Consider the following 19,296-nt stretch of genomic DNA (forward strand, 5'->3'; position numbering starts at 1 on the left):
ATTTTCAAGAAATGCTTTATTCCACCAGATTTTAGTACGTTTCTGATAGAGGGTCTTGAGATTATTCTGCATTTCGCTTACATTTCCCTGCTGTGCCCTCCATATAGTAATAATGCCTCCTGCTGTGCCTCCATATAGTAATAATGCCTCCTGCTGTGCTTCCATATAGTAATAATGTCTCCTGCTGTGGCCCCATATAGTAATAATGTCCCTGCTGTGCCCTCCATATAGTAATAATGACCCCTGCTGTGCCCCCATATAGTAACAATGCCTCCTCCTGTGCCCTTATATAGTAATAATGCCCCTGCTGTGCCCTCCATATAGTAATAATGTCCCCTGCTGTGCCCTCCATATTGTAATAATGTCCCCTGCTGTGCCCTCATATAGTAATAATGTTCCCTGCTGTGCCCCCATATAGTAGTGTCCCCTGCTGTGCCCTCCATATAGTAATAATTACCCCTGCTGTGCCCCCATATAGTAATAATACCTCCTGCTGTGCCTCCATATAGTAATAATGTCCCCTGCTGTGCCCCCATATAGTAATGTCTCCTGCTGTGCCCCCATATAGTAATAATGACCCCTGCTGTGCCCCCATATAGTAATAATGCCCCTGCTGTGCCCTCCATATTGTAATAATGTCCCCTGCTGTGCCCTTATATAGTAATAATGTCCCCTGCTGTGCCCTTATATAGTAATAATGCCTCATAGTGTGCCTCCATATAGTAATAATGTTCACTGCTGTGCCCTCATATAGTAATAATGCCTCCTGCTGTGCCTCCATATAGTAATAATGTTCCCTGCTGTGCCCCCATATAGTAGTAATGTCCCCTGCTGTGCCCTCCATATAGTAATAATGTCTCCTGCTGTGCCCCATATAGTAATACCTCCTGCTGTGCCCCCACATATTAATAATACCTCCTTCTGTACCCTCATATAGTAATAATGTCCCCTGCTGTGCCCCTATATAGTAATAATGTTCCCTGCTGTGCCCCATATAGTAATAATACCCCCGTCTGTGCCTCCATATAGTAATAATGCCCCCATATAGTAACAATGTCTCCTGCTGTGCCTCCATTTAGTAATAATGTCCCTGCTGTGCCACCATATAATAATGCTCCCTGCTGTGCCTCCATATAGTAATAATGTCCCCTGTTGTGCCTCCATATAGTAATAATGACCCCTGCTGTGCTCCCATATAGTAATAATGCCCCCCATATAGTAATAATATATATCCCCCGCTGGTAGTCCACGTGTATACATCATATACAACATATACACCCCTATACACACTGCACATACATCATATACATTCCTGCATACATATAGATACATCATATACACATACTGCCATGTATCATATACACATACTGTACATGTACACATCCACATACATCATATGCACACACTACATGCATAGATTTACTGCACATAAATAATAAACTGTACATGCATTCATACATCCTTACACATACACACACTTTGCACCTTACATACATAAACACACTTTACACACATACACTTGCACACTACATATAGCATAGCTCCCAACTGTCCCGGATTCCGCAGGACAGTCTCATTTTCGGGGTGCTGTCCCGAGGTCCCGGAACGGCACCCAGTGTCCCGCATTATATGTGGCCCTACCGGAAAAAATAATAGAACAGTAACTCACCTGTCTGCCGGTCCCAGCAGCTCCTCTCCCGGCAGAGCGCGCACTCCTGTCAACCTCCGGGGCGGGCAGCGGGGTATACAGACACTGACTGTGCCAGAAGTGACCTGCAGCCTCTATCATGAATTACTTCCGGCACAGTCAGTGTCTGTATACCCCGCTGCCCGCCCCGGAGGATGACGGGAGTGCGCGCTCTACCGGGAGAGGAGCTGCTGGGACCGGCGGACAGGTGAGTTACTGGTTTATTGTTTTTCTGGTCGGGCCACACAAATGGGAGGATTGGCTACTATGTGGGGTGCTATATGGGGGATTGGTTACTATATGGGGGGATTGGCTACTATATGGGGGATTGGCTACTATGTGGGCACTATATGGGGGCATTGGCTACTATGTGTGCACTAAATGGGGGATTGGATAATATGTGGGGCACTATATGGGGGCATTGGCTACTATGTGGGGCACTATATGAGGGATTGGCTACTATGTGGGGCACTATATGGGGGCATTGGCTACTATGTGGGGCATATATGGGGGCATTGGCTACTATGTGGCCACTATATGGGGCATTGGCTACTATGTGGGGCACTATAGGGGGGCATTGGCTACTATGTGGGGCATATATGGGAATTAGCTACTATGTGGGGCACTATATGGGGGCATTGGATACTATGTGGGGCACTATATGGGGGGATTGGCTACTATGTGGAGCACTATATGGGGCATTGGCTACTATGTGGGACATATATGGGGGCATTGGCTACTATGTGGGCACTATATGGGGCATTGGCTACTATGTGGGGCACTATATGGGGGCATTGGCTACTATGTGGGGCAGTATATGGGGGGATTGGCTACTATGTGGGGCACTATATGGGGGGATTGGCTACTATGTGGGGCACTATATGGGGGATTGGATACTATGTGGGGCATATAGGGGCATTGGCTACTATGTAGGGCACTCTATGGGGGATTGGCTACTATGTGGGGCACTATATGGAGGGACTGGCTACTATGTGGGGCACTATATGGGGTTTGGCTACTATGTGGGGCACTATATGGGGGGATTGGCTACTATGTGGGGCACTATATGGGGTTTGGCTACTATGTGGGGCACTATATGGGATGATTGGCTACTATGTGGGGCACTATATGGGGATTGGCTACTATGTGGGGCACTATATGGGGGCATTGGCTACTATGTGGGGCACTATATGGGGGCATAGGCTACTATGTGGGGCACTATATGGGGGCATTGGCTACTATGTGGGGCACTATATGGGGCATTGGATACTATGTGGGGCACTATATGGGGGCATTGGATACTATGTGGGGCACTATGTGGGGGATTGGATGCTATGTGTGGCACTATTGGGGGGATTGGATACTATGTGGGGCATATATGGGGGCATTGGCTACTATGTGGGCACTATATGGGGCATTGGCAACTATGTGGGGCACTATAGGGGGGCATTGGCTACTATGTGGGGCACTATATGGGAGCATTGGATACTATGTGGGGCACTATATGGGGGGATTGGCTACTATGTGGAGCACTATATGGGGCATTGGCTACTATGTGGGACATATATGGGGGCATTGGCTACTATGTGGGCACTATATGGGGCATTGGCTACTATGTGGGGCACTATATGGGGGCATTGGCTACTATGTGGGGCACTATATGGGGGATTGGCTACTATGTGGGGCACTATATGGGGGGATTGGCTACTATGTGGAGCACTATATGGGGGATTGGCTACTATGTGAGACACTATATGGGGTTTGGCTACTATGTGGGGCACTATATGGGGGGATTGGCTACTATGTGGGGCACTATATGGGGGGATTGGCTACTATGTGGGGCACTATATGGGGATTGGCTACTATGTGGGGCACTATATGGGATGATTGGCTACTATGTGTGGCACTATATGGGGATTGGCTACTATGTGGGGCACTATATGAGGGCATAGGCTACTATGTGGGGCACTATATGGGGCATTGGCTACTATGTGGGGCACTATATGGGGGCATAGGCTACTATGTGGGGCACTATATGGGGGCATTGGCTACTATGTGGGGCACTATATGGGGCATTGGATACTATGTGGGGCACTATATGGGGGCATTGGATACTATGTGGGGCACTATGTGGGGGATTGGATGCTATGTGTGGCACTATTGGGGGGATTGGATACTATGTGGGGCACTATAATGGGGGATTGGATACTATATAGGGCATTTTTGGGGGGATTGGATACTGTATAGGGCACTATTCAGTCAGCAGCATGTGGTGACTGTAGGGGAGTGGCTATGGAGGGTTGCTATGGGGGTGTGGCTATGGAGGGTTGCTATGGGGGCGTGGCTATGGAGGGTCGCTATGGGGGCGTGGCTATAGGGACCGCAGCGCACATGTTCCTCTTTGCAAAAGTTGGGAGGTATGCATATAGACATCCACAGTTCTCATACATGGACAGACAGGCAGGCACACATACACAGCACACACTTACTTTTTTATAAGGAAACTCCAGCTTGACATTAGCTCCTGAAAGTCCAGCCTCCCTCTTCCTCAATGTGCCGGCTCTCCTGTGTTCTCCCGCCCCTCCCCCTCCTCCCGATAGCAGGGGAGAGCAGGGAGCTGGACCCCAGACTGCAGCATGAGGCAGCTTATTCTTATTGGGCCTCCCCAAGAGCAGGGGGCCCTGCACTGACTGTCATCTGACTGGGTAAGTGCCTGAACCAGGGCCCAGTCAGATAACAGCTTGCACTGGCACACACTGCACGGGAGAGTCAGTGTGAGTGCACTCACTGCCAGCCTTTAGTAGATGCAGGGGTACAAAACATTCGGGGCAGCAGGCATTTTATCCGTTTTTTTTCTTTTAAATGTTTGTGCAAAAAACGAATGCATTTTTTGTGCATCCGTTTTGATCCATTTCTCCATTGACTTCCATTATAAAAAAAAAAAAAAAAGGATCAAAATGCATTGGTTTTTTTTAGTGTACACGAACACATAGTCAACCACATTTTTGTGTATGTTAAAACAACAGATACATTTTTTTTTTTTCTTTTTTACAATAGAAATCAATGGAAAAACGGAGGCACACAATGCAAAAACGTATGAAAAAAAAACAGTTTGCAATAACAGTGTGAACCCAGCCTTAGTGGTAAGTCAGTTACACCCATGAATTGGTCCTAACTGTACATGGGATATGACTGGATTCTGGGGAGATCATCAGGAGTTGTTATTTGATGTTATTTTGATATTTTGCTAAAGTTGCTTTTCTTAGAAATCTGCCTTCTAGGATGAGAGAGGGGAGGTACCATATCACCATCAACAGATGCACATAAAACTCAATATTGCCACATGATGTTATTATCACCACATGGGACCATTCTCCTACCATCTTGCAAGATAGACATGGAATTGAAGTGCCAGTAAGCAAGAAAGGGTATAATAAATGTTCTTTTCCCACCCCCCATCATTATTTTAGCCATCAGTCAAGGTGCATTCATAACTGTGGCATCTGAGGCACACATATGTCAGCAGTCTGTAAAAACCAGGTGCTGCCACATCTGTGTACATACAGGCAAGGACTCATTTACTTCATTGCCCAAGCATAGCTACAGTGGTTTGCAATAAATTAGAATATCAACAAAAAGTGTTTTTTTATTCAGTAATTCAATTCAAAAAGTGACCTCATATATTCTATAGAGTCATTACATACAGAGTGAACTTTTTCAAGCGTTTATTTCTGTTAAAGTTAATGATTATGGATTACAGCCAAGAAAAACCCAAAAGTCAGTATTTCAGAAAATTAGAATATTATATAAAACCAACTGAAAAATTTTTTTTTTAAACACAGAAATGTCGACCAAATAAAAAGTATGTACAGTAAATGCCCTCAATACTTGGTCGGGGCACCTTTTGCATGAATGACGGCATCAATGCGGCAATGTGGCATGGAGGCGTACATGTCATTACCTTTTCAGCCTCCTTCCCCCAGATCCGAGCCTGCTGCCTTCTGCTGAAGACACAGAAACTGTGTGAGCTGCGCACAGGGAGCTCTATGATGCATGTGCTGCCGGGGATAGGACGGGACACCCCCGGCAGCTGCGCATCAGCCGGGGGCAGCAAGACAAGAGAGGCTCGACAGGGGAGCGGGTTGGATGAGTTGTGTGTCTTTTTTATTTTTTTATTTGCTTGCACGGAGGAAAGAGGGGGCCATCTATAAGAGTGGCCATCTATAAGGAGTGGAGGGAGAGGGGGGCATCTATAAGGAGGGGGGAGATGGGGCCATCTATAAGGAGGGAGGAGAAGGGGCCATCTATAAGGAGGGGGGAGAGGGGGCCATCTATAAGGGGGGAGAGGGGGGCCATCTATAAGGGGGGAGAGGGGGCCAATTATAGGAGGGGGGGAGAGAGGGCCATCTATAAGGGGGGAGAGGGGGGCAATTATAGGAGGGGGAGAGGGGGCTATCTATAAGGAGGGGGGAAAGGGGGCTATCTATAAGGGGGGAGAGGGGGCCATCTATAAGGGGGGGAGAGGGGGGAATCTATGAGGGGGGGAGAGGGGGCCAATTACAGGAGGGGGGGGGTGAGGGGGCTATCTATAAGGGGGGGCCATCTATAAGGGGAGGAGAGGGGGCCATCTATAGGAGGGGGGAAAGGGGGCTATCTATAGGGGGAGAGGGGGCTATCTATAGGGGGAGGGGCTATCTATAAGGGGGGAGGGGGCTATCTATAAGGGGGGCATTTATAAGAGGGGATACACAGAGGGGGCATCTATATGGAGGCTACACAGAGTGAGGTATATACTATAAGGGGGTCACATACAGTCAGCCTAACCACTAAATGAGATCACAAAGGGGCCAATACAGATGTGCAGTTAGTATAGAGATGAGGATGGTGCCAAAGTGAGGAGCCTAATATGTCTGTCTGGCAGATTCTGTGGATTCGTGGCTCAGAGAAGTTCTCATAATGGCCTAGGGCAGATGGAGAAGCAGATGAAAATGGAAGAACTCCGATCAGAGAAGACTCCCCCTGTGAGACACATGATGTAACTGCACTGTAATGGATATGGAGTACAGAACCTGTGTAGAGCTGCGTCTACCTCTATATGAATGTATGAGGTGATAGCAATCTGTGTACAGTGGATGTTATTCAGTAGCAGCGGTGGTGTTAGTCAGTATGTGGTGGTATTAGTCAGTATGTGGTAGTATTATTCAGTAGCAGAAGTGGTGTTAGTCAGTATATAGTGGTATTATTCAGTAGCAGCGGTGGTGTTAGTCAGTATGTGGTGGTATTAGTAGCAGCGGTGGTGTGAGTATGTAGTGGCGTTAGTCAGTATGTGGTGGTGTTAGTAGCAGGGTTGGTGTTAGTCAGTATGTGGCAGTGTTAGGCTGGGTTCACACTTTGTATATTTGAGGCTGTATTTGGTCCTCATGTCAGGTCCTCATAGCAACCAAAACCAGGAGTGGATTGAAAACACAGAAAGGCTCTGTACACACAATGTTTAAATTGAGTGGATGGCCGCCATATAAAGGTAAATAACTTCCATTATTTCAATACAACAGCCGTTGTTTTAAGATAACAGCACATATTTGCCATTAAATGACGGCCATCCACTCAATTACAACATTATGTGAACAGAGCCTTTCTGTGTTTTCAATCCACTCCCTGTTTTGGTTGCTATACAGCCTCAAACATACAGCCTCAAATATACGTAGTGTGAACCCAGCCTTAGTCAGTATGTGGCGGTGTTATTCAGTAGCAGCGGTGGTGTTAGTCAGTATGTGGTGGAATTATTTGTTACTTGTTATCTGGTACTGTTTTATTGGTCTTAGTATACTGGATTTGGTAAGTAACAATATGGTGGTGGTGGTAGTGGTCGTGGTGTGGCGGTAATATTTCCTTCCTGCATACTGTTAATATTGGTCTCAGTATACAGGATTTGGTCAGTAACAGTATGGCGGTAATTTGTATGGTGATAATATTTTCTCTTCCTACATGTTGGTGATATATATATATATATACCAATAGCATCACTTGGTCATGAAAGGAGGGGGGGGCCCAAGTTGACCTCTCACACCAGGGCCCAGGAGACATTAGCTACGCCCCTGTATACAGTACAGACGCATGACACAGATACACACATATGCACATATGCAGTACAACTACATGAATGATACTCACATGCACATATACACTAAAGACAAATGACACATATACATCAATCTAATACGGTCTGATACTAAGAACACTGACCGGACAATATCCGGGTGGTAACATAATCAATTAATCAATATATTGACATGTTATTAATGTTTCCAGTAGCAATAAGAAAGTAATTGCATAAAGCAGAGAATTAAAAACAAAAAACCCCTAAATTGTCAAACTATAAAATATTCCCAACTCCTATTTTACAACCTCTCAGACAGCCCCTTTAATTCTATGTGTGAACTTTACAATAATGTTTATGAGTGACCGCCATAATGTCCTGCCGTGATGTTATAGTAAAGTTTTCTTTACATTATGATGATGTCACGACGACATATACCATAAGACAGTGCGTAAGGCTGTAGAACGTGTCAGTTCTAGTCTCCTCTTTGTAGGGTATAGTTCTGACACTATAGCGTCCAGTGGCTACTGGAAGCTACTTATCAGATTTTAATCGATTGATCACTTTTATACAAAGATGATGTGGCACTTGGCAATACTATCCATGCTAGTAGCCCATTGTCTGTGTTGCATCCCATGCGACCAACGTGGGAAGGAGGCAATGGATAAATACACCATCCTTATCCAGGACCAAATCCTAGAGGAAACCCTGCAGGGTTATATGTCCATAAAGCAGATGGCTTACGCTGCTCAAAACCAGTTCCTGGATTACCTGAAAGAGGAAGTCCAGATAATGGGTACATGATTTTCTTACTTTTGTTATAATATCCGTATGAAGATTCAATAAAGAGATTCATGAAAAGAACTAACTCTATTTTTTGTGTTTTCCAGATAAATTTGCCATAGCCGACATCGTGTCTGAATACAGTAAAGCAGTGAACATCATTGTGCAAATGGACTTTAAAGGTAAAAATAGAATTTTCAATGTAGATTAACGGAATGTGATGTAAATAAGCAGTAATGAAATGGAGAAGAGTCTTATATCGGCCATTATTATCTGTCTTCATGTATTCCAGGCGTCCAGTTGCTTCACACCATCCAGTTCCAATTTCAAATTCTTCAGGAACGGATTAAGAATATTGTTGAGGAGGCGGAGAGAAGTAAGTGAACTATTTCTTTATGTCTATAGAGAATCAGCATTGTTATTAGATACACAGCATTCACCTGGATGTTATATCTAATATCTATACTTATTCTGGCTTTTATTGATGGAAACCTGTTGTAGCAGAGCCCCTTATTCCTTATTATGGCTCTTATCTATCAGAACTGTCCATTCCTCAACCAACCATTCCTGCCGCTCGGAATGTAGAATGTTGGCAGCTGGACAGTATATGGTTGCTATGGCAACAAGGCCAGGGGTTCTGTTGGGCAGCTAAGATCAATGCTAATGATAAGATAATGCATTACATGTACCTGCAATGCTATGAAGAACCATGGGGAACACTGAGATTATTCAGCTCCTTGCTATATGGTTTTCTGCTACCAGATGTATTGCAGCGTTGACTTCTTTTACAGATAGTAAAAAAAACAAAAAAACAAAACAAAAGATGCCTTCATTGTCTATATCATACTAACAGACATATATGGGCAAATAACATATCTACTGTGTGTTGGGAGCTTTGCAGACATATAAAGGACATAGAGGACCCCAAAACTGGTATGACCCAAAAAACTGCATGAACCCATACAGTATTTTGAGGTGATCTAAACTTTAAAAAATTTCAATATTTCAAAAAACAACAACAACATTTTTTGCCCCTTTCTTGTTTAGCGCTGGCTTTTACTATAGCCCAAAAATCATTTATAAAAAATGTAAGCTAGCACTAAACAAGTTTTCCGTTGGAAGGTTTATTGGCATGGATTCTGTGCCAAATTCCACACCAAATTGCAGCTTTACTTTGCCACAGAAACTACAGAAAATAAGACCCCAACACTTATTTTTATTGCTGTAAGAAATAGTACAATGACATATGACACGTGACAAGCTATATGTGAATAACAGAATCCACTGGGGAAAGTATGGCTAGTTTCTGGGCTTTATGGGGGACTGTAAAACATCTGTCACCCAAGTACTGTATGGGAATATAGATGTAGGGTTATATACACGTATACATGTATTACATATTTAGACTATTTTTCCACTTTAATAACATATCAGGCAAAGGCTGCCGGGATGTTATATAGACGGCTTAGAATAGAGATCATGATCATTATTAGCGGCCAATCTATAAAATGAACCGGCTGCTCTTGCCTGATATGTTCCCAGAGTGTCACTCATATGCTGTTTTTTTTTACTGACAATTTGCATTTTTATATTTCACCTTTTAGGGAGGTGCCCAAACAAGCAAGGTGAGTTCTTATATCTTTCTACTAGAACATTAAGCATTACACATTTACATTACATAGTAACCAATACATAGTGACCTTGTGTAGAAACACAAGAAATAGAAGCTTACACAGCAACAATTCTGATTAGAGATGAGCGAATCAGCTTCGTGTAAAGCAAAACTGACCTGCGCTCATCTCTCTCAGGCTGCCTGCTATGGTTATATCCAAGTTTTCCAGGTGGTCCCTGGGTGGTATCCTCCCTCTGCACAGAGGCGGCAGCCTGAGGGAGATGAGCGCAGATCAGTTTTGCTTTATACTCATCTCTTATTCTCATATTTGGAAGTAGAAATATCCTCCTTTTCTGAGACTGGGGAATTACTAGGCACCTCACATTTCTCAAAACCCAGACAAAATGGTCAATTCTAGACTTTGAGCACTGGCGTTATATTTCCCACTCGTTAGCCTGTAAACCAATGTCATGTGCTAAGTACAATGTAGTCCAGACTTAGATTTCTCCTCCAGACACATTGACGGCTAGAAATGTTGATTCTTATACACAACATTAGTGATAAGTGAATACTGTTCGATCAAATAGATATTCGATCGAATAGTAAGGTATTTGATAGTATCGAATATTATCAAATAGTACGCCGAATATTCGATTAATATTCGATATGCGTTCAAATCCCCCTTCCCTTTTCCTGAGGTGTCATTGTGGACTTGGTGACCTCCAAGTGGTCGAATAGAGGTTTTTCAATAATCGAATACTTGTTCCCATAGACTTTAATGGGATTGAATATTTGTTTGAATAGTCGAATATCAGGGAGATAGTCGTACGAATATCAAATATTCAAATATTTCACTATTCGCTCACCACTACACAACATGTAAAGAAAAAAATTTTTGGTTTATGAAATCCTAATATTTCTATTTTTCTGTTATTTTTCAGATTTTGACAACTGTGGTAAGTAGAAAATTTAATTTTCATATAAATGTTATAATATAATATTCAGTTATTTTTACATGGGCAGTAACTGTGGCCTACATGTCTTACCATTGTAAATGTGTAAAACAATTGCTTTTCCCCAGGCTTACTTGTGCAGACCTACACCCACTGCGAGACCTGTGAGGAGGAGAAGATCATATGTGCCGGGGGCCCTCCAAGTAACCAAGGTATGGTTAATAGGGAGATTTCATCAGTAGTTGATAGTAAAATTCATCATGGTCGCCAGAATGACTGGTATCCTCATCTGGCTGGCATGGTATGGGGGCCTGTAGTCAGGACATCTGTGCATGGCACTTTATAGAGGGCGCTGTATAGAGAATAGACCGAACAATATATGATGTAAGATGTTTCTCTCTCTTCACAGAATACTTTGACAAGTGCAGCTGTGTGTGCACCCAACACTCATGTTTCGGTAAAGTATCCGCTTATATTCTTATATATAAATTCATATATTTTATGCAGTACAAAACACATGACTAGCTATTGGTGAGTCCCTCCCGTTCCCCAAAATAAGACACGACACCAGCATGGAGTGCATCGCCACAGCAGCCATTTTATTAACAAAAATATAAAGTTACAAACATTTTAACCTGACCTCAACCCTATGAGGTCCCCCCCAATTACTGGAACAACCCTTACAGACATGAAGGAGGTCCTCGAAGTCCCAAACCAGGCGGTCCCCAACATAAACACTCCCGACTCACACACACAGGTTCTACCTAAAAACCGAATCACACTTGACTCGGAGGCATCCAAATCAAACACCTGTGTGCCCTCAAAATCACTTGATGACTCCTGTGCCGAAGCCCCCTACCAGCCAGACCTGGATATTAATAAAGGTAGGTAGGGAGTCCAGAACCACCCTTTGGTTCCCCCCATCATCACCAATGCCAGTGTACTACTCCAACAACTGCTGCAACAAAATAGACTACCAGACTACTCCAGACTACCCCATAGCGTCTAACTACCGAGACAACTGTGTCCCATGTTCCACCTGAAAAAACACACCTATCGCTTCAAACCAGGGAGGCTGGGAGGGAGTTTTGCTCTTCTATCTCTGGTAGAAAAACTGGCTATGCCCCCCTACCCCCAGCTGCCTTAAATACCGCATCCCCCCTCAATTACCTACTTCCCACCAATCACCTACCTGCCATACCCCCTAGCCCCCCTAATCCCCTGCCACCTACCTCCCACTACATATCCTTTATCCTTCCCCCTTTCATTACCCCCTCACCCCCTCCCACCTCCTATCCCACTTATAACCCCCTAATACATTATTTTTCTGGCACCTTCCAGTACTCCCAGTCCCACCAAAGCCCAGTCATGTAGGCCTCCCCTAAGCCTGCGCCTCAGTCCGGCCTGTACTGGACCTAAAATACCCTTATACACTTTATTAGTAGTATTCTAAGAGAAACTTCACATGTATCGTATTGCAGCGGATTTCACGCTGCGAATTCCACATCAAAATCCACTGCGACCTGGTACTGTTATTTTTTATGTCTTTACATCCTGTCTTTTTCATTCTGCTGCGAGAATGTAAAGCACTTTCCCACTTAACCCACCTCTGCCCGGCTAATACGTCACCTGGTCGTGCTCCCACTTGCTTCTCTGGCTCCTGGATCGTTAACATATCGCTCAGCCAATCAGAGGCTGCAGTGGGACAACAAACTGATTGGCTGATTGGGACACCAGGGAGCCTGAGAAGCAAGCGGGAGTGCAGACAGGTATCGTATCAGCCAGCAGTGGGAAGTTAAGTGGGAAGGGGCTACATTCTTGCAGTGGAATGAAAAGTCTGCAAAGAGGATGTAAAGACATACAATATGACAGTACCAGGTATCACAGTGGATTTTGCCACGGAACTCGCAGCCTTAGGCTAGGTTCACACTACGTATATTTGAGGCTGTATGTTTGAGGCTGTATAGCAACCAAAACAAGGAGTGGATTGAAAACACAGAAAGGCTCTGTTCACATAATGTTGTAATTGAGTTGATGGCCATCATTTAATGGCAAATATTTGCTGTTATTTTAAAACAACGGCTGTGGTATTGAAATAATGGAAGTTATTTACCGCTATATGGCGGCCATCCACTCAATTTCAACATTATGTGAACAGAGCCTTTCTGTGTTTTCAATCCACTCCTGGTTTTGGTTGCTATGAGGACCTGACATGAGGACCAAATACAGCCTCAAATATACATAGTGTGAACCCAGCCTTAAAGTGTCACTGTCGTGAATTTTTTTTTTTTGCAGAAATCAATAGTCCAGGCGATTTTAAGAAACTTTGTAATTGGGTTTATTATCCGAAAAATGCATTTTTATCATGAAAAAGCAGTTTGAAGCTCTCCCCCCTGTCTTCATTGTTCTCCTATGGAGAGAGCTAAAGAAAAGACCAAAACAGGACAACAAAGAGTTAATCTACAAATTCCTCACGGGATATCTCCTGTGACAGTCACCAGTGACCTGTCTGAGCTCAGATTACAGCTGTCACCCAGCTCCATGCCTGTAATCCTCTGTTATCTGCTTTCTGCTGCCGGCTAACTCCCTCCTTCCTCCTCCCCCCTCCCCTCTCCCTAGAGCAGACAGGGTACGACTCCTGCAACAAGTCACAATTTTCAGATTTTTCAGAGTGGATGAAAAAGAGGAAGGAGGGGGGGACCTGGGAAAAGGCTTTTTACATGCAGATAATGGCAGATTTGGCTAATAAACCCAATTACAAAGTTTCTTAAAATCGCCTGGACTATTGATTTCTGCAAAAAAAAAAAAATACGACAGTGACTCTTTAAATGCGCTGCAGAACTTGCCTAATAGTCCAGAGATCATGGAAGAAACTCTTCCTGGACGAGAAGGATATTTCCAATAATATAACTTTCCACTAAGAATCCTTCAGGTGCCATAAACAGAATAGACGGCTCATTTTTGGGAAGCCTGGGTTTTGACCATGTGACTTTGAGATTTATTCTAAAGAAATATTATAAAACTTTACTCATAATTGACTTTTTCTCCTTATATCAGATCTAAAGACTGGGCACCAGTGCACACCGTGTAGTGATTACAAATCTTATCTTGAAAATGTTATAAACTGTGGAGGTAAGTAGGTAGTAACTGGATTATTCTGTACTATCACATATAATGTACAGACATCTCCCTACACTGACAAACACAGACTTGTGAAAAAATAATGAATCCAGTACTTCATGTCACCCTTTTTTTGTCTAGATGGAAGCTTAGGAATTGCCGAGGGAGAAGACCTTATCCTAAAGTGCAATATTGATTGGTACTCCAGGCTCGAGGATGGATACAAAAACCTATTCTATAAGGTAAATACAGCGACAATTTCACAATGTATTTTTATAAATGTTATTAATAATTTTTTTTTTTACTTCGTGCACCGGGCGGTATATATAGTAGTATAGTTTTGGTTGTTACGGATGTGGCGATATCAAACCTGTATAATTTTCTGTGTTTTACGTAACAATAATGTTATGTTATGAATGAACCTGGAAATAATTTCATTATTATTTCATTGCTCACACATAGTATTTCTGTCAGTCTTTTCTCAACCTAAAAACAGAAGTGAAACTGACAGGGCAAAATTATAATGGAAAGGTATGCCAAGTTTTTTTTAACCCACTCCTGGTTTTGGTTAAAAAAAAAAAAAAAAAAGATCAAATGACTGACAGAAATACTATGTGTGAACATAACCTTAAAGTGAACTTGTTTGTTTCCTTCAATAGTCATCACTGTGATCTTGGTTAAAATCCACTGACACTTAACCCTTTAAAGACATGGCCCATTTTCGTTTTTACGTTTTCGGTTTTTCCTCCTTGTGTTTAAAAGGTCATAGCACTTGCATTTTTCCACCTAGAAACCCATATGAGCCCTTATTTTTTGCTTCACTAATTGTACTTTGCAATTACAGGCTGAATTTTTGCATAAAGTACACTGCGAAACCAGAAAAAAATTCAAAGTGTGGTGAAATTGAAAAAAAAACTGCATTTCTTTTATTTGGGGGAAATGTGTTTTTACGCCATTCACCCTGGGGTAAAACTGACTTGTTATGCATGTTCCTCAAGTCGTTACGATTAAAACGATATATAACATGTATAACTTATATTGTATCTGATGGCCTGTAAAAAATTCAAACCGTTGTTAACCAATATACGTGCCTTAAAATCGCTCCATTCCCAGGCTTATAGCACTTTTATCCTTTGGTCTATGGGTCTGTGCGAGGTGTCATTTTTTGCGCCATGATGTGATCTTTCTATCGGTACCTTGATTGCGCATATACGACTTTTTGATCGCTTTATATTACATTTTTTCTGGATTTGATGCGACCAAAAATGCGCAATTTTGCACTTTGGGATTTTTTGGCGCTGACGCCGTTTACCGTACGAGATCAGGAATGTGATTAATTAATAGTTCGGGCGATTACGCACGCGGCGATAGCAAACATGTTTATTTATTTATTTATTTGTTTACTTTTATTTAAAACCTGGGAAAAGGGGGGTGATTCAGACTTTTATTAGGGGAGGGGGCTTTTTACTATTAACAACACTTTTTTTTTTTTTTTTTACACATATACTAGAAGCCCCCCTGGGAGACTTCTAGTATATACACTTGGATCTCTCATTGAGATCTCTGCAGCATAGATATGCTGCAGAGATCCATGAGATCGGCACTCGTTTGCTTTCGGCTGCTGCAGCCGAAAACGAACGAGTGCCGAGCCGAGGACGGCGCCATCTTGGACGCGTCCCCGGCCGGCATCAGTAACGGAGATCGCTCCTCCGGGACAAGGTCCCGGAGGAGCGATCTCCCCCACTAGACCCCAGGGAAACGTTGCCTCCGGTAATCGGAGGCAGCTGTCAACTTTGACAGCTGCCTCCGATTAGCTAATTAGCGGGCACGGCGATCAGACCGTGCCCGCTAATAGCAGCGGTCCCGGGCTACTCGCGGCACCCGGGATCGCGGCACTTCAAGCCCGCTTTGAAGTGCAAGTGAGGACATATGACGTACGCATACGTCCTATGTCCTTAAGAGGTTAAAGGATTCTAACAGTCTCTTTTCTTCTCCCTCCAGAACGCTGAACCAGAGCCTAAAATTACAGATGAAGCCAATATAGAGATCAGGGGAGTTCAAAGACCAGATTCCGGAAAATATACATGTATGACCATACTCAACTCCGGCGTGCCAGTGGCTAAATTTACCTACAATGTGGAAGGTAAGGGCACATTATCACTGACACTTTACTGAATGTTGGATTCAGATTTACTGTATTATTGTCTGACTAGTGTGCTGTAGAAGATTCTAGTTCCTAAATATAAAGATGACCCTGTTCACACACCACTTGTTGAGCTGTTTTTCTACCTATGTGACCTGTATATTCTTACTCACTCTGCAGGTCAATGCTTTTTTAATTATTGTGAAACTCCTTTATGACTTGAAATATTTTTTTTATATAGTTTTCTTGATGATTTCTACTACTCAAACAGTTTGTATTTTTTTTTTAGTTAAAGAAGGTGAATCAGAAAAGTTAAGTGAAGAAATAGAAAATGATCCACTGCCTACACTTCCAGATTATCTTGAGCTTCCTTTGCCTGTGTCTAATATGCCTACACCAGAAGTCACCCATCATTATCATCATGGAAATAATAAAAAATTTCTGGCGATATGTGGAGCAGTAGCCATCACCATGATTGTGATATCTGCTGTAATATGGTAAGTAACACTTAAATAACATGTAAGGCCCCCTTCACACATCATGGAAAACCATACCAGAAAACCCTGATAAGTTTCCAAACCCGATTTCTGTAAAATGACATTTTTGAAACTGATTCTATTTAGTGTCTGTTCACACTAGAGTTTTCCTCTATGTTTCAAAAAAACAAACAAACTGTGAAATTAGACCTATTGGTTCTCTCCAATTATCTTGAGTTCATTTACTGTATTACACTGCAAATGCTATAATTACATTGCAAATACTATCAATAGGATCAGTCATCATATGTAGCACATAACCTAAACCACATGGCGCGGAGGACATCTACTCACATGTTTAAGATTATAGAATTTCCATTTCATTTGTAGACAGCAAATAACAGGTCTTAATGTTTTTTCTTTTTCAGTTTCATCATGTGGTGGTGGAAAAATAAAAAATCCGCTCTGCCTCAGGGAGAAGACAAGGTATAAAGGCACAGACAATAAAAAAAGCAACAAAACAGAAAAAAAGTAAACCTTGAAAAAACGTCCTTCCCTTTACCCTATAACCTTAAAAAAATACTTCTTTCCCTTTACCCAACCCACCAAAAAATTAAATAACCCAAACTTGTCCCAATGTCATCGTCTTGTTTTCGTTTCTCATAATCCTATCTGTACACTTCGAAATTGGTGTCATTGGTATCTCTCAATTATCTATTATAGTGTCCAGGTGGAGTGGGGAGCAGATTGATATATTACTTTGTGGGAAAAGATTCTGGGGGCATGTATCAAAAGGTGGGGCGTAAAAATATTCGTAAAGGGTATTTTTGTGAATATTTTTTTCACACCTGCGCCACCTTGGCCAGTGGGGCGTAGAGGGGGCGTTACGGGGGGTGCGGCAGCACGCATTTATCATTTTTCCTGTGGAAAAATGACACTGAAACTTACGCCAGCTCTGAGCTGGCATCGGTTTCAAAATTTTCGCACAGACAGGCATCATGGATTTATGCACCTCTTCATAAATCCCCTGAGCTCCGGGGACATTTGTAAGCCCGGTGTAAAAAACGCCGGACTTCATAAATGTCCCTCTCTGTGTAGCTTTTATTTATTCAACCCCTTTACGTCAGCCAAACGGTTATATACGTTACTACTGTCGATGTCCTGTGCATATAAAAATGTGTATAAAATGTTTATAAAAATGTTTCTTGCATGAAAGGGGTTTTAATGTGTGCAGGGCTGCTTCGGTGTTTCTAACAATGCTCCCGGGCGACAATCGGACCGTGTAAAAGGCCCTTTCACTTCTGTGTCATTGGATCAGTAGTCAGGTCATACAGACAGCCTCAGGTAGACTTTATGAGCAGAGCGCTGATTATACTGATCAATGTATGCAAAATCATAGCAGTGATCAGTATATGCACCCTAATAATTGTATATAAGTCCTCTAAGGGCACTTAAATTGTGTAAAAAAAAAAAGTTTTAAAAAACATGACAAAACTTCTCCCTCAATAAAAGTTTAAATAACCCCCTTTCACATTTTACAAGAAAAACATGTAACATAAATAAATAAATAATCATAATAAAGAACATATCATAGCGGGCATGGTATCATAGCGGGCATAATTATCCGGTCTATTAAAATATAACAATATTGTTCCTGCAATGCGAACAGTGTAAAGAAGCGGGGGGGGGGGGGGGGGGAAACATCAGGTTCACAAAATTTTTAGAATTATTTATCAGAAAAAAAAGTGATTTTAAAAAATCCATTTGCATCAAGTATAATATCAATAAAAACTTAAGATCATGGTGCAGAATATGAGCCCCAAGCAGCCCTCTAGATGGAAATTTAAAAGCATTATGGCTCTTAGAAGGCGAGGAGGAGAAAACTGCTTCATTGTGACTTGGACATCTGTGCATCAATGACCCTTTGGTCATGAAGGGGTTAAACCTCTGTTAATTTGGGGATTAAAAGTCCAGTGAGTGGTCCTAATCAGTGACTGAGAGCTATCTCTGGGTGCACACTCATATAGGAAAGACTGCCAATTACGTATTAGTCTTTTTGGGTATAGTGCGGTGGTGTGTGTTGGCACCGGTGCACAAAGAGCAGGCCAGAGTGCAGTACTTTACCAAAGTAGAACAAGTTAGTCAAGAGAAACGTAGTGCAATAGAGTCCACTGGGGTCAGTTCCTATGACTCCTAAGGTAACTGCCTTGCACTTTGTAGAGAGGTTTCTGGCGTGGAACAGGTGCCCCGGCGGCGCACACTGAGCTCCATTGTGCATATGCTGCCCGGGAATGCCGGGGACACCACCAGGAAGCTGAGCATCACCGGGGGCCCGTCCGACACCTCAGAAGAATAGATGAGAAGGGAGCTGCGACGGGGGAGCGAGGTGTTAGGTGAGTTTTTTTTCTTTGTTTTTATCTGCTTT

The 19,296-nt window shown here is 42.9% G+C and overlaps 1 protein-coding gene across 4 annotated transcripts; it reads left to right on the plus strand.

The window, feature by feature from the left end:
* Window positions 1–4,754: 4,754 nt before the first annotated feature.
* Window positions 4,755–17,481, plus strand: LOC138798606 (izumo sperm-egg fusion protein 1-like). 4 transcript variants are annotated; one of them, XM_069979133.1, is made up of 12 exons: window positions 4,755–4,830; window positions 8,675–8,749; window positions 8,860–8,943; window positions 10,172–10,192; window positions 11,121–11,135; window positions 11,261–11,344; window positions 11,542–11,589; window positions 14,190–14,264; window positions 14,394–14,494; window positions 16,254–16,395; window positions 16,685–16,892; window positions 17,300–17,481. In XM_069979133.1, the coding sequence occupies exons 2-12, from the start codon at window positions 8,737–8,739 to the stop codon at window positions 17,361–17,363; spliced, it is 855 nt and encodes a 284-aa protein (XP_069835234.1). In that variant the 5' UTR covers window positions 4,755–4,830; window positions 8,675–8,736; the 3' UTR covers window positions 17,364–17,481. The 4 variants fall into 4 exon arrangements, with proteins under 4 accessions (XP_069835234.1, XP_069835231.1, XP_069835233.1 ...); XM_069979130.1 differs by lacking the exon at window positions 4,755–4,830 and adding an exon at window positions 8,269–8,580; XM_069979132.1 differs by lacking the exons at window positions 4,755–4,830; window positions 14,190–14,264 and adding an exon at window positions 8,269–8,580.
* Window positions 17,482–19,296: the final 1,815 nt, after the last annotated feature.

Source organism: Dendropsophus ebraccatus, chromosome 8 (genome assembly GCF_027789765.1).
Source record: "Dendropsophus ebraccatus isolate aDenEbr1 chromosome 8, aDenEbr1.pat, whole genome shotgun sequence".
Taxonomy (NCBI): Eukaryota; Metazoa; Chordata; class Amphibia; order Anura; family Hylidae; genus Dendropsophus; species Dendropsophus ebraccatus.

Bases quoted from the DNA above. Each gene is read 5' to 3' on its own strand.
- LOC138798606 (XM_069979130.1), top strand. From the start codon at position 8,361: ATGATGTGGCACTTGGCAATACTATCCATGCTAGTAGCCCATTGTCTG. The intron at 8,581-8,674 runs GTACATGATTTT...TGTGTTTTCCAG, and splicing joins AGAGGAAGTCCAGATAATGG to ATAAATTTGCCATAGCCGAC. The intron at 14,265-14,393 runs GTAAGTAGGTAG...TTTTTTGTCTAG, and splicing joins AAATGTTATAAACTGTGGAG to ATGGAAGCTTAGGAATTGCC.